At 57.7% G+C, this 11,607-nt stretch overlaps 2 protein-coding genes across 2 annotated transcripts; one reads left to right on the top strand and one right to left on the bottom strand.

Moving 5' to 3' along the window:
* The first annotated feature begins 6 nt into the window (after window positions 1–6).
* On the top strand, window positions 7–2,755 carry LOC101623202 (jerky protein-like). Its single transcript, XM_004686961.2, has 3 exons — window positions 7–528; window positions 878–2,273; window positions 2,736–2,755. The coding sequence occupies exons 2-3, from the start codon at window positions 1,184–1,186 to the stop codon at window positions 2,753–2,755; spliced, it is 1,110 nt and encodes a 369-aa protein (XP_004687018.1). The 5' UTR covers window positions 7–528; window positions 878–1,183.
* A 625-nt stretch (window positions 2,756–3,380) lies between these two features.
* Window positions 3,381–9,143, bottom strand: E2F1 (E2F transcription factor 1). Its single transcript, XM_012728099.1, has 7 exons — window positions 9,123–9,143; window positions 7,670–7,760; window positions 7,057–7,276; window positions 5,911–6,063; window positions 5,080–5,194; window positions 4,760–4,985; window positions 3,381–4,637 (listed from the first exon to the last, which is right to left on the bottom strand). The coding sequence occupies exons 1-7, from the start codon at window positions 9,141–9,143 to the stop codon at window positions 4,390–4,392; spliced, it is 1,074 nt and encodes a 357-aa protein (XP_012583553.1). The 3' UTR covers window positions 3,381–4,389.
* Between the last annotated feature and the right edge of the window lie 2,464 nt (window positions 9,144–11,607).

Raw genomic sequence — 11,607 nt, 5'->3', positions numbered from 1 at the left:
GGGGCGCCCCAGGGCCCGGGAGTCGTCCGGGAAGCGTCGGCTGGAACTGGTTTTCGCCGATGCCCTGGTCGCCGAGCCGCCTCCCCCGCCGCCAGCGAGCGCGAGGCCAGGGCCCCCCTCCTGGCAGCTTCACACTGAGCCCCAGGGGCACCCCTTGTGCAGACCAGCACACGGGCAGCGCCGCTGGCCCGGGCCTCCCCCCGTGGGCTGGGGCCGGGCCCTGTGCTGCAGTCCTCCGGGGGCCTTGTGGGGCCTGGGCCCTGCTGCCCCTGCGCTGGACATCAGCTGCCCTGCCCCTGGGGGGCGCAGTGGGGCACCCTGGCCCTGGGGCTCTGGGGGAGGCGTGTCGCTGCCCCGCAGGCAGGGTTCTCCATGCGCGTTGGAGCCCAAGTCAGTGAGGAGCCCCGTAGCCAGCGCCTGGGGAGCTCCCTGCCCGGCCTGTCACCCCGTCGGAGGATCCCCGGCCGTGTGGGGCCTAGTTTGTGGGCGTCTTGTGAACTCTGAAGACAGGTTTGAGGTCTGCTGCAGGTGAGATTGGAGGCGCCTGCTTCTGGGGAGTTACCGGGGCCCCTGCCTGCAGTACCTGCAGCCCCTCCCTGGCTGTTGCCGAAGGACTGTGGGATTTGTGCCGGCGGGGTGGCCAGTGGGGAGGCCCAGCGAGCAGTTGCAGAGGAAAGGGGGTCTGGTAGGACCCGCCCCCTCGGCGCCCCGCCGCTGCTGCCCCCCACCTGCCCGGGGCCTCTGGGCAGAGCCGCACACGCCCTCTGCCCGCCTGCGGGCAGCGTGCAGGGCCGGTTCCCTCGGGGCCGTTTCAGTGGAGCAGGGCGGCCGCTGGCGGCCTGGGCACGGGCTCCTAACCCTGTCTTCTGCTTCCCAGTTCCCGCGGCCTGCATGGGACGCCAGGGCCCCGTCAGGACGTCCCGTCCACCCAAAGCCTCTGCTTCCTGCCTGCGCTTGAGGGGCGAGGCGGCCACAGCCCCCCAGAGACTCCGCCGCTGCTGCCGGGAGGGGCCCCGGCGTCGTCCCCGCCCGGTCCCCAGGGGCTCCAGCGCCGGCCGGTCAGAGGCCGCGGCGGAGCTTGCTGGCCTAGAGGGGCCACGAAGGAAGGACAGCGGCCATCGCAGCAGCCGGGGCCGGCAGAGCGGGCGGTCGGGGCAGTGAGGAGACCCCAGGCCCCGCCCCCATGGCCTCGCAGGCGGCCGCGGGGCGGGGCCCCGGCGAGAAGCGCAAGCGGGTGGTGCTGACGCTGCGCGAGAAGATCGACATCTGCACGCGGCTGGAGCGGGGCGAGAGCCGCAAGGCGCTGATGCAGGAGTACAACGTGGGCATGTCCACGCTCTACGACATCCGCGCCCACAAGGCCCGGCTGCTGCGCTTCTTCGCCGGCCCCGACGGCAGCGCGGCGCTGGCGCAGCGGCGCACGCTGCACACGCCCAAGCTGGGGCGCCTGGACCGCGCGCTCTACCAGTGGTTCCTGGCGCAGCGCGCCGCGGGCGTGCCGGTGTCGGGGCCCATGCTGGTGGAGAAGGCCAAGGGCTTCTACGAGCAGATGCAGCTCACCGAGCCCTGCGTCTTCTCGGGCGGCTGGCTCTGGCGCTTCAAGGCCAGGCACGGCATCCGGAAGCTGGACGCGGCCGGCGAGAAGCAGGCGGCCGACCGCCGGGCAGCCGAGCAGTTCTGCGGCTTCTTCCGGAGCCTCGCGGCGGAGCACGGGCTGTGCCCGGAGCAGGTGTACAGCGCCGACGAGACCGGCCTCTTCTGGCGCTGCCTGCCGGGCCCCGGCCCCGAGGGCTGCGCCGGGCCGGGCCTCAGGCCGGGCAGGGACAGGCTGACTGTCCTGACGTGCGCCAACGCCGCGGGCTCGCACAAGATCAAGCCCCTGGTGGTGGGCCAGGGCGGCGGCCCCAGGGCCTGCAGAGGCGCCCCGCCCCTGCCGGTGGCCTACAAGGCCCAGGGCAACGCCTGGGTGGACGAGGAGATCCTCTCGGACTGGTTCCGCCACATCTTCGTGCCCTCGGTGAGGGAGCACTTCCGCGCGCGGGGGCTCCCGGAGGACAGCAAGGCCGTTCTGCTGCTGGCCGGCGCCCGGGCCCGCCCCCGGGAGGAGCCCGCACCCCCCCCCGCAACCTGCCAGGGCCTTGCCCTTGAACAGCAGACGCTGCGGGCGCCCGGGCCCGCCCCCGGCCCCAGCCCGGACCTCTGCCCGCAGCCTGCCCCTCTCCAGGGCCTTGGTTTTCCCGTCCGGGAAAGGAGTGCAAGGCTTTGGGCCTTTGGTAAGGCGAGAGGCAGGCGACGTGCACTCCCCACACAGCCCAGCTCCGCGGCTTTGCCCCTGGAGCGTCCAGGACAGGGGGCCCCTGCAATGTAGCCACCCAAGGGGTCACTTCCAACCAAGTGGATGACAGCTTGGAAGTATCACCCGGCCAGGAAGAGAAGGGGGGCTGGCCCCACCCCACTACGGGGTCCACACAGCAAACCCAAGCAGCACAACAGAGTGACACCTTGTGGGTAAGTCCCAAAGCGACTTCACCTCTGAGGGCCTCCGAGTCACAGTACAGACAGGATTGTTGTGAGGCTGTACTGAATCTAACGGGCTCAAACTAGGGCTGGGTCCCCTGAGTGTCTCCCACAGACCTGTGTGGCCCCTCCCAGCTACTCTCCCCACCTCCCCTCCATTTTTGCCCTCCTCTCAGTCCCCCTCCTCCGCCACTCTCACCCTCTTCATCTTCCCACAGCAACTGGACAAGAGTTTTAACACATTAAACCCAAGGGGAGTCCTGTGTCCCCCTGGCGGCACGTTCTCATCCCCTGAATCCAGCCCAGCCCCAGCACCCCGGCCCTCAGGGTGGGTGCAGTCGAGGCAGGCCCTGTCGTCTGCGGCCTTTGCCTCGTCTGCTCTGGTCGGTGTTCCTCTTCTCCTCGTCCACTCCTGCTTACCCTACAGCTCAGTTCAAGTACCACCTCTCTTCCAGGCGTTCTGATTGTCTCACTTGAGTCTCCTCCATCAGGCCGAGAGCCCCATGAAGGGGTCTTAAACCCCAAAAGTACCTGACAGAGTAAGTGTTGTAATTACTTGTTGTGTTTCCCACTGCCCAGAAACATCTGGTATGAACAGCAAACTAATCGGAGGGGTCTCTTGGGCTATGCAGGGACCCACTGACTGCTTTTCATACTCTGGGTGTATCTGACTTTACATAATAAAATTATTTATTGAATAAATGTTTAATTAGGATAGGAATGTTGATAGGGCTTTCTTGGGGCTGTGAGCTTCTAATAAAATTAAACTAGTGGAACAAAGAAAAGGGGAACAACCCCATCAACCCTGACTTTTCCCACCCCCAGATTCGCTGGCAGTTTCACAACTCAAAACTTGACCCAAACACCATCAAAATATTTATTAAAACCAAAGCAGGGAGAACAGAGCTATTAGGAAGACAAGTCAAAGTGCAGACTGGAAAGTGGGGCACAGCAAGAAGTGGGCGGAGGGTGGTACGTCAGTGCCACAGGAGGGCTCCTGTGGCCTGGCCGCCGGGCAGGCCCTCCACCCACAACCTCCCGCCCCACTATCCGCAAAGCTCCCCCACTCATCTTTCATCTCGTGTCCATCCTAGGGGGCAGCTAGGGTCCCTGGGGAGGGCCTACCCACCCACTCCACCCACCCTTAGCTGTTAGTCTGTTTCCTCCCCTCACTTTCTCAATAAATAAACCGTTCAGGCATCAGTTCCTTCAGAGTAGGGCAAGAAAACAGCTTTGTGGGCTACTGCCCTCACTCAGGGGTACAAGGAGTTGGGAAATCTACCCCACAGCCCTCCTACCAGTTGCTGGTGCCCCAGGCTTGCCAAAGAGGCCTTGATAAATAAATAATGTTCCATTAAAGCTTCAATCAGAAAAACCTTTAAGACGACAGAAGTGCTCTCGCTGTCCTACAAACAAGCAGGCCTAGGCCTCGCCCCTAGCCTGGTCAGCGAACAGGAATCTGGGGTCAGGTGGCCAGCCTGGGCCTCGTGGGGCCCCTGGAGCAAGGAGACCAAAAGTGCAGTCAGAGCCCCCACCACGCGCACGTGGGCTCACGCACACACACGTGGACACGCTGGGGCGTGTTCAGTGCACACGAGTTGTGTTCACCTTCATTCCCGGCACATGCACACACACGCTCACACGCCCCCGCCCCAGCATACCTGCTGGTGGGGGCGCATGCACACCCACACCATCAACAGAACCCTCCCCTCCTGGCCGTAGCCAGACCCCAGAGCGAGAAGTGTCTGCAGATAAGGGAGAGGGGTATAAATTAAACATTTCCAATCAGGCTGGGAAGACAACTGGGGCGGGGGCTCCAGGGCTGCAGAGACAGAGGGACATCTCAGGAGGCCCTGGTCCCCCTAAGCCCTGTCAGAAATCCAAGGGAGTGAGGTCCCCAAAGTCACAGTCAAAGAGGTCTCTGATGCCCTCGCTCTCCTCAAGGCCGAAGTGGTAGTCAAGAGCCTCGTGGGGAGGGGACAGGCTGATGAACTCCTCAGGGAGGAGGCTGGAGAAGTCTTCCCGCACGTGCTCCAGGAGCGAGTCGGCGGCCACCAGCGGGGACAGGCGGTCCTCATCCCCAGGGGCCCTCAGGCCTCCCATCCGTGACAGCAGAGGCTCTGGGAGACAGGGAAGCATCACAGAATGGGGACGCCCCAGCACAAAAGACAAGGGGTGCTGTCGTGCCTGCCCACACACCAGGGAGACCCTGTCCCACCCCAACCACCTTCTCTTTACCTACCTTGTTCTAGGCTAAGTAGCGGCTGGCTGGGATCCGGGGCAGGGGATGAGGAGGGAGATGATGGTGGTGGCACTGTGGTCGCAGGGTCAGCTGGCCTGTCCTCCTCCCCAGAAGCTGTCCCCTGGCTTGATGGAGTCTTCCCGGGGCTGATCCCACCTACATTCTCCTCAGGGCACAGGAAAACGTCGATGGGGCCTTGCTCACTCTTAAGGGAGATCTGAAAGTTCTGGGTGGAGGCAGCAGGTAAGGTCAACTGAGGCTCAGCTGAGCACCAGCCCAGCCCTGCCTGTCCTGGTCAGGTCTAGAGTACTGAGTCTCACCTCTGTGGAGTCCGTGGCTTGGAGCTGAGTCTCAGGAGGGGCCTTGATCACCATAACCATCTGCTCTGAAGGATCTGCAATGCTACGAAGGTCCTGGCAGGTCACATAGGCCAGAGTTGGTAGAGTCAAGGATATGACCTTTGACCTCTGGGGACTACCCAGTCAATTCATAAGGCACGTCCATACCTGCCTAGTCATGCCTACCTTTCCCCTCCCCTACCTGGCACACAACTGGTGTCTGAATCTCAAACATTCTACCCCTCCAATCCCAAGGTAATAATGGCTGCCCACATTAAATTCATGTACACTGCTTATCACAACTCCAGGACTAGTACTGACAGATTACTCTGTTATTTTTGCTGAAGAAAATCAATTTTGTATTGTTTATTTCATCCTAAATAAGTAGGTTTACTTAAACATAAAAGAAATTAATTTTGACCTATGATCTTGCTATCAATTAGTGATTACATCCAGAATTTATATAAGTAATTAGGATATTCAATACAGGGTATTTTAAAAAAACATTTGTGCAAAATGCAAATAAAAATTATCTCTAGCATTGAAATTACAACTATGAATGGCCGTACTAATTAAGAATGTTTGTTACTGATGGCACTAGCTTATTTTAATCTGTGGAACTGAGTATTATTCTCCTTTCACAGATGAAGCCAAGGCCCACAGAGGTTAAGTAATTTGTCCGGCATCACACACGAGTGCTGAGCTAGGATTTGCATCCAAAGCAAAATGCCACTCCTCTAGTCCCACTTGTGGGGTCCTCACTGCCCCCCAGGTCTGCCCTCTACAGCTGTCCTCTGGCCAATCCAAGGATATCGCTGGCTGTCGGGATCTTCTGAAAGCAGCCGTAGCTGTGTGGTGCAGACGTGGATCAGGTGGTCCAGCTGTCGTTCCTTCTCCTGCAGTTGCTGGAGGTCCTGAGTTAATTCTTCAAGCTGCCCACCGATCCCCACTGCTGCATGGTTGCCTCTGTAGGGAGGCAGCAGAGAGGATTAGCAGCTCGACTCCTCTACCCAGGTATGACCCTCAGCACCCAGCCTGCTTCTGTCTCTTTTCTGTGAGGCCCAGGGGAGCCCTTGCCCTTTCTTTTTTTTTAATATTTATTTATGCATACAAGAATGGAGGTGCAGGCCAGAGCTACGGGGTTGGTGGTAAGAGGATCCACCAGACAGAGTGGGGAGCAGAACAGGAAGACTGAGACTCACTGCTGAGGGGAGCAGTAGGGAGCCAGGAGAGGTCTGCTGCACCATGTGGGTCAGCTCCCTGGCCGGGGATTGAACTCATGCTGCAGTGGCCGAGGGCAGCTTCATAGTGCTGCGCTTTAACCTGCTGCACCACCAGGGAGGGCCCCTTGCCCTTTCTACTCAACTGGGAAAGGGCAAAGAGCTGAAGTGGGGGTAGGGGGGTAAAAGTCTGAATGTCTGTAAACACCATATATCCCTCAGGAGGCCTGCAGTACATGAAGGCACAGACATGCCATGGAACACTACACAGTTGTAAAAAGACAAGCAGGAATTAGATGTACAGACTATTTCTAAGACATGCTACGCAGGGGAAAGAAAGATAGAGAAAGGGATCATCTACCAAAAATTAAAAAGATTTACCAAACAGAGGAGAGAAGGAGATGAGGGAAAAAAAAACATGAATTAACGAGGATAAAATAGCCATGCTAGAATGTCATTAATGACAACAGAAGCCAGAAAAGTAGTTACTTGGATATAAGAGGGGCATGGAAATAGTCCCTATCTTGACCCAGATGGTGGATACCGAGCCGTGCTGAGCTGGTTATGTCAGATTTGTGTAGGTTTCTGCATCTACCACCTGAGGGAGGCCACCTGTCCTCTCTAAGCCTCAGTTTCCGCTGCTGTAAGATGTGGCTGCAGGCAACCACAGTATCACTGTCAGCTCCAGGCTGGTAGGGGCAGAAGCGTCTGCCCAGTTTCCTGCTTGGCTAGTACCTACAGCCACTGGATGTGGTTCTTGGACTTCTTGGTGATGAGCTGGATGCCCTCAAGGACATTGGTAATGTCGTAGATGCGGCGTTTCTGCACCTTCAGCACCTCAGCTGCCCAGTTCAGGTCGACAACCCCATCAGCTGAGCGGCTCAGCAGCTCCAGGAAGCGTTTGGTGGTTAGATTCAGTGATGTCTCATAGCGTGACTTCTCCCCTGGGGATTTCACACCTGGGGGGAGGCCAGGCAAGGCAGGCTTCCTCAGCACCACCCTCACCCCCCCAGCCAGGCCCACCTCGCGGGCAGTGTTCAGTAGGTAGATGGCAACGGGGTGGGCCTATGGTTCCTTCCCAACTGGCGAGGACAGGCAGGGAGGCCTTGTAGCTGTGGTCTGCCAACCACAGCATGCTACTAGTTGGGGCACTCTCCACATGCACCCCACCCACACGCCACCACTAGAGTCTAGAGAAGTCAAGCCTGGCAGCTACTCCAACAAACGCTCAGGGTCCCCAGCGACCTGGCTCAAGCCCAGACCTGGTGCATAGTTAGCAGACCAGTTTATATATCCACACATCCAACCTACGCCCAGCCACAGGCCTGCCCCAGCCCAAGGTCTGTGGGTACCTTTTCCTGGGTGGCGGCCTCTTCCCCGGGTTGGCCCACTGCTCTCGGCCAGGTACTGATGGTCAGTTTCCAAGTCCAGCCTCCGCTTCACCTGAGTCAAAAAAATGGGAGGATGCCCACTAACCAGGAGAGTGAGGCCATGAGAGACCTGTCCAAGGGCTTGGTTCTCCTGGGCCACCGCCTGCCTCAGTTTCTCTACTAGGACCACCAAGTTTGTGAAGAAAGAGAAGATCCTAGGGGGCAGATCGTGTTGTAGAGAACACTTGACTGAAAAGCAAGAGACATGAGTTCAAGTCCCAGCCCACAGCTACATCCTCGGGGGCCTGTAGTAGCTGCAAAGTGTAACTACGAGTTTGTTTCTAAAGATAGAGCCCAACTTTCCACTCCTTAAATATGACCCAAACCTGGCAACTGGCTTCTAATGAACAGAACGTTGTGCAAGTGATGGCATGCCACCCCTGAGACTAAGTCAGAGATGCACTGGAGCGTCCCCCTTGCTCTCTATATTGGATCACTCCTCCAGCAACCAATATCCTGCACTTTCTTCCTCCATATGGGTAAGATTAGAAGCAGCAAATCCTCCAACCCTAGCCATGCCTCTGGTAACTTGCAGATTGCCAGCATGCTGGTTGTAACTTCAGAAGAACCTGAGCAAGAAGCACTCCAATTGTTGACCCACAATAACCATCTACTAATAAATTTGTTCAAAACCAACCAGGATAGTTGGGCCTACCTGGTGGCCTAGGGGTTGTCTCAGAGCTATCACTGCTACAACCTAAGTTTGATCCCTGGCCAGGGAGGTGACCCTCATGGTGCAGCAGACATCTGTCTCCTTGCTGTTGCCCTCAGCACTGTGTTTCAAAAGATCCACCTGTTCTGCTCGCCACTGTTTCTGGTGAATCATTTCACCCCCTGCACCTCTGACCTACACCCCAGTTTTTATGCAAAAACAAAAAACAAACAAACAAACAAACAAACAAACAAAAAACATTGAGGATGGAGGTGTCTTGGGCAAGTCACCCCCTTCTGTGGTTTCTCACTAACTGAACATGGAAGCAGCTGGGGCCAACCACATGCTTTGCATATAGTAGCTCATCCCATCCCATGGACTAGCAACATAGCAAAGGGCAAATTTTATAGACAAAGTTAAGGCCAGAGAGGTCCAAGGTTCATAGGCAGGAAATGACAGAGCCAAGATTACCAGCTGAGATGCCCTGATTTAGTTCAAACACGTGATGATGATCAAAATTGTCCTGAAGTCTCGGGCATCTCAAACAGAGCCTAGCCAACATAAGATGAAGCCTCCTAACCCCATTCACAAGGTTTCAAGCTAGGATCTCGCCCAGTTCTGCCCACTGACCTCATCCAGGGGCACAAAACTCCCAGTCACCACACCACAACCACCTTCCACTTGGGCCTTTCAGCAATCTCTGCCTCCATCTGTCCCCGCTACCTCAGTATCCTCATCTGCCATTGCTTCTCCACATGAGCTTTTGCTGAGACATGCACTTTCACAAATCTGTGCTCCAAGCCGTATCCCATGCTGGTCCCCTCCCCAGTTCGCCCTTGCTTGCCTCCCTCCCACCTTGCACACATTCCTTCATCTCTGTAAGCAGGAAGCATACCCATCACTGTCCTGCAATAGAGACTGTCTCTTTTCTCCCACCAAACTGCCTTAATCTCAGCCTTTCCCCACCACTGTCTGACAAACTTCTGCATTTGTGCTTTACCTGGAAGCCAAGGAGGCCTCAGAGGCAGGCATGGGTTTAAATAATCTCTGTATGGAGTGCCTGGCCTGGGACCTGGCCACCAATAAGTGTTTACTGAAGGAACCTCCACAGGCTGACAGACCAACACTCCCATTCTCATACACCTTCGCTCCCCTCTGCGCCCCAGCAACAGGAGAACTAATAGGTACTGAGTGGTCCCCGTGTACTGAGCACCACCAAGCAAATTCCCTCAGTCACCTGTGACAAGTACTCTTAGGGCCTCCACTTCCTGAGGAGCACCTTCGATGTCACAGGCTGGCACTCTGTGCAAAGTGGAACCCTAACAGGTTGGCAGAGTCACATCACGCACATGTCCCACCTTCCCGGAGCCCGGTCTAGAAGCCACGCCCTCACAAGCCAGCCAGAATGTACCCTCTAGACTCTCCTCTAGCGCCTGAACCTTAGCATGCTCCTGCCTACTATATCCCCATCTTCTCCCTTCCCAAAGCCATACCCTAAAACTAGGATGCGTTATGTCCTGACAGTCACTTTGAGACCGAAACATCCTCAGCCAAAAGTTCAGCTCTCTCAGAATAGGACCCACATCCCAAGGCCTGCTAAGAACTTGTCTTTCAGTTAAAAGGATACAGGCCCTAACTAGTCCCCACAGGGGACACTCCACTGAGACAGATAAGCCAGAAGACACACCCTGTCACTCATTAGGAGGGGAGGACTCTTCAAGCTCTATTAGCAGGTTCAGGAATTTTGGGTTGGTCCCACCACTCACTAGTTGAATGATGGGGGAGGTGCTAACACCTCTAGGTCTCAGCTTCCCTACCTGTAAAAGGGGATGATTGTTGAGGAGGTTCAGAGAGTTAACGGGTAAAGTGTTTGGCACAGAGCATGACATACAAAACAGTCTCACAACAATGGTGGCTGCTAATGTTATTATTATTAGCATCTCAGTGATTCCGGAAGGAAGGCAGCACTGGGCATGAGGCCAAGGGGAGTGGGGGAGGCTTGCTGAGATGCCTGAGGGACCAGCTGCCACCCAGGCCCCCAGCAGCAGTTGGGCAGCTTCCTAGCCCTGAGCCAGCCTCATCCCTCCCACTGCGCCAAGCCCCCTGCTGAGACCCTCCAGCCTGGCCAACCCTGCCCACACTCTTGTGCTCCACCTTCATCCACAGGCTGTACCAGTCAAACTGGTCCCCACACCCTATCCGGCAGCCCACAGTTCCAAGATCCAGTTCTCCACTCCCTTCTCCCCCAGTAATTCAGCCACCTCCTCTGGGCCCCCCAGTCTGACTGTTCTTGAGCCTCTCACTCAGGGAGCACTTTACCAAGGCATCTCCCTGGGATATTTACTCTTTCCTGACACTGGGGCTTCTCAGCTCCCAGAGGCCCAACCCACCCAGTACTTGCACTGAGGCCCAGGGGTCGGCCTGCTTGATTAATGAAGTTCCATAGCAACCAGAGCCTGGGAGGGTGGAGGGTGGCAGATGGAAGGACAGGCAAGGGAGGGGATCAGCAGCTGGCCTAGCCTCCCGCCCCTGCAGAGAAGGCCTCCTAGCCAGGAGGCCGGTCCCCAGTGGCCCTGCAGGCCAGACCTGCACCTGGCAGCTAGCATCCAGACAGAAGGGGCATCTCCTCGATGGTTCTTCAACCATTTGGCCTCAGGGCACCCCCCTGCACCTCCCCCAAGCACCGCTACCCACCCACAGGTTCAGGTCTGAAGCCGAAATGCCTCAGTTAAAATCCCAGTCCCACCACTTGGAGTCATGTGACGGGGGCAAGTCACTTCCCTTCTCTGTCTCAGTTCAGATGGGCACAGTGACAACACAGAGCTCACAGCATGGTTGAGTTTTAGTTGGCTTTGCGGCCGCCAGGGGTCTGGGATGCAGTAAGTGCCAGTCGAATTCACGCGAGCCATGATTATCACAGAGTCTGACCCTCGAGCAGCTTGGCTTCGATTAGGAAGCCGAATCCTACAGCACAGAAGCAAATCCGGACTAGCTCGAGGTCACCCCGCAACCCGGGCGGGGCCCCGAGGCCCAGCCCAGGCTCGGCGCCTCCCAGTCCGGACGCCTCCGCCGCACCCCACCCCCCCCAACCGGCCCCGCCGCCTCAGGGTTAAACACCGCGTCCCGCCCGGGTCGGCGCGAGGAATTCCGCCGGCGCTCCGGCCCCGGGTCCCTGCAGTCCGTACCGGCGGGCGACCGAGCGCCGGGC

This window comes from Condylura cristata, unplaced genomic scaffold (genome assembly GCF_000260355.1).
Source record: "Condylura cristata isolate star-nosed mole 26May11 unplaced genomic scaffold, ConCri1.0 scaffold00022, whole genome shotgun sequence".
Lineage (NCBI taxonomy): Eukaryota > Metazoa > Chordata > Mammalia > Eulipotyphla > Talpidae > Condylura > Condylura cristata.
Note: the sequence above shows the minus strand (reverse complement) of the source record. Positions and strands in the feature narration are given on the sequence as shown.

Bases quoted from the DNA above. Each gene is read 5' to 3' on its own strand.
- E2F1 (XM_012728099.1), bottom strand. From the start codon at position 9,143: ATGGCAGATGAGGATACTGAG. The intron at 5,195-5,910 runs ATATCCTTGGAT...GACTCTACCAAC, and splicing joins GAAGATCCCGACAGCCAGCG to TCTGGCCTATGTGACCTGCC. The intron at 4,986-5,079 runs GTGAGACTCAGT...GCCTCCACCCAG, and splicing joins AAGCCACGGACTCCACAGAG to AACTTTCAGATCTCCCTTAA.
- LOC101623202 (XM_004686961.2), top strand. From the start codon at position 1,184: ATGGCCTCGCAGGCGGCCGCGGGGCGGGGCCCCGGCGAGAAGCGCAAG. The intron at 2,274-2,735 runs GTAAGGCGAGAG...ATCTTCCCACAG, and splicing joins TGCAAGGCTTTGGGCCTTTG to CAACTGGACAAGAGTTTTAA.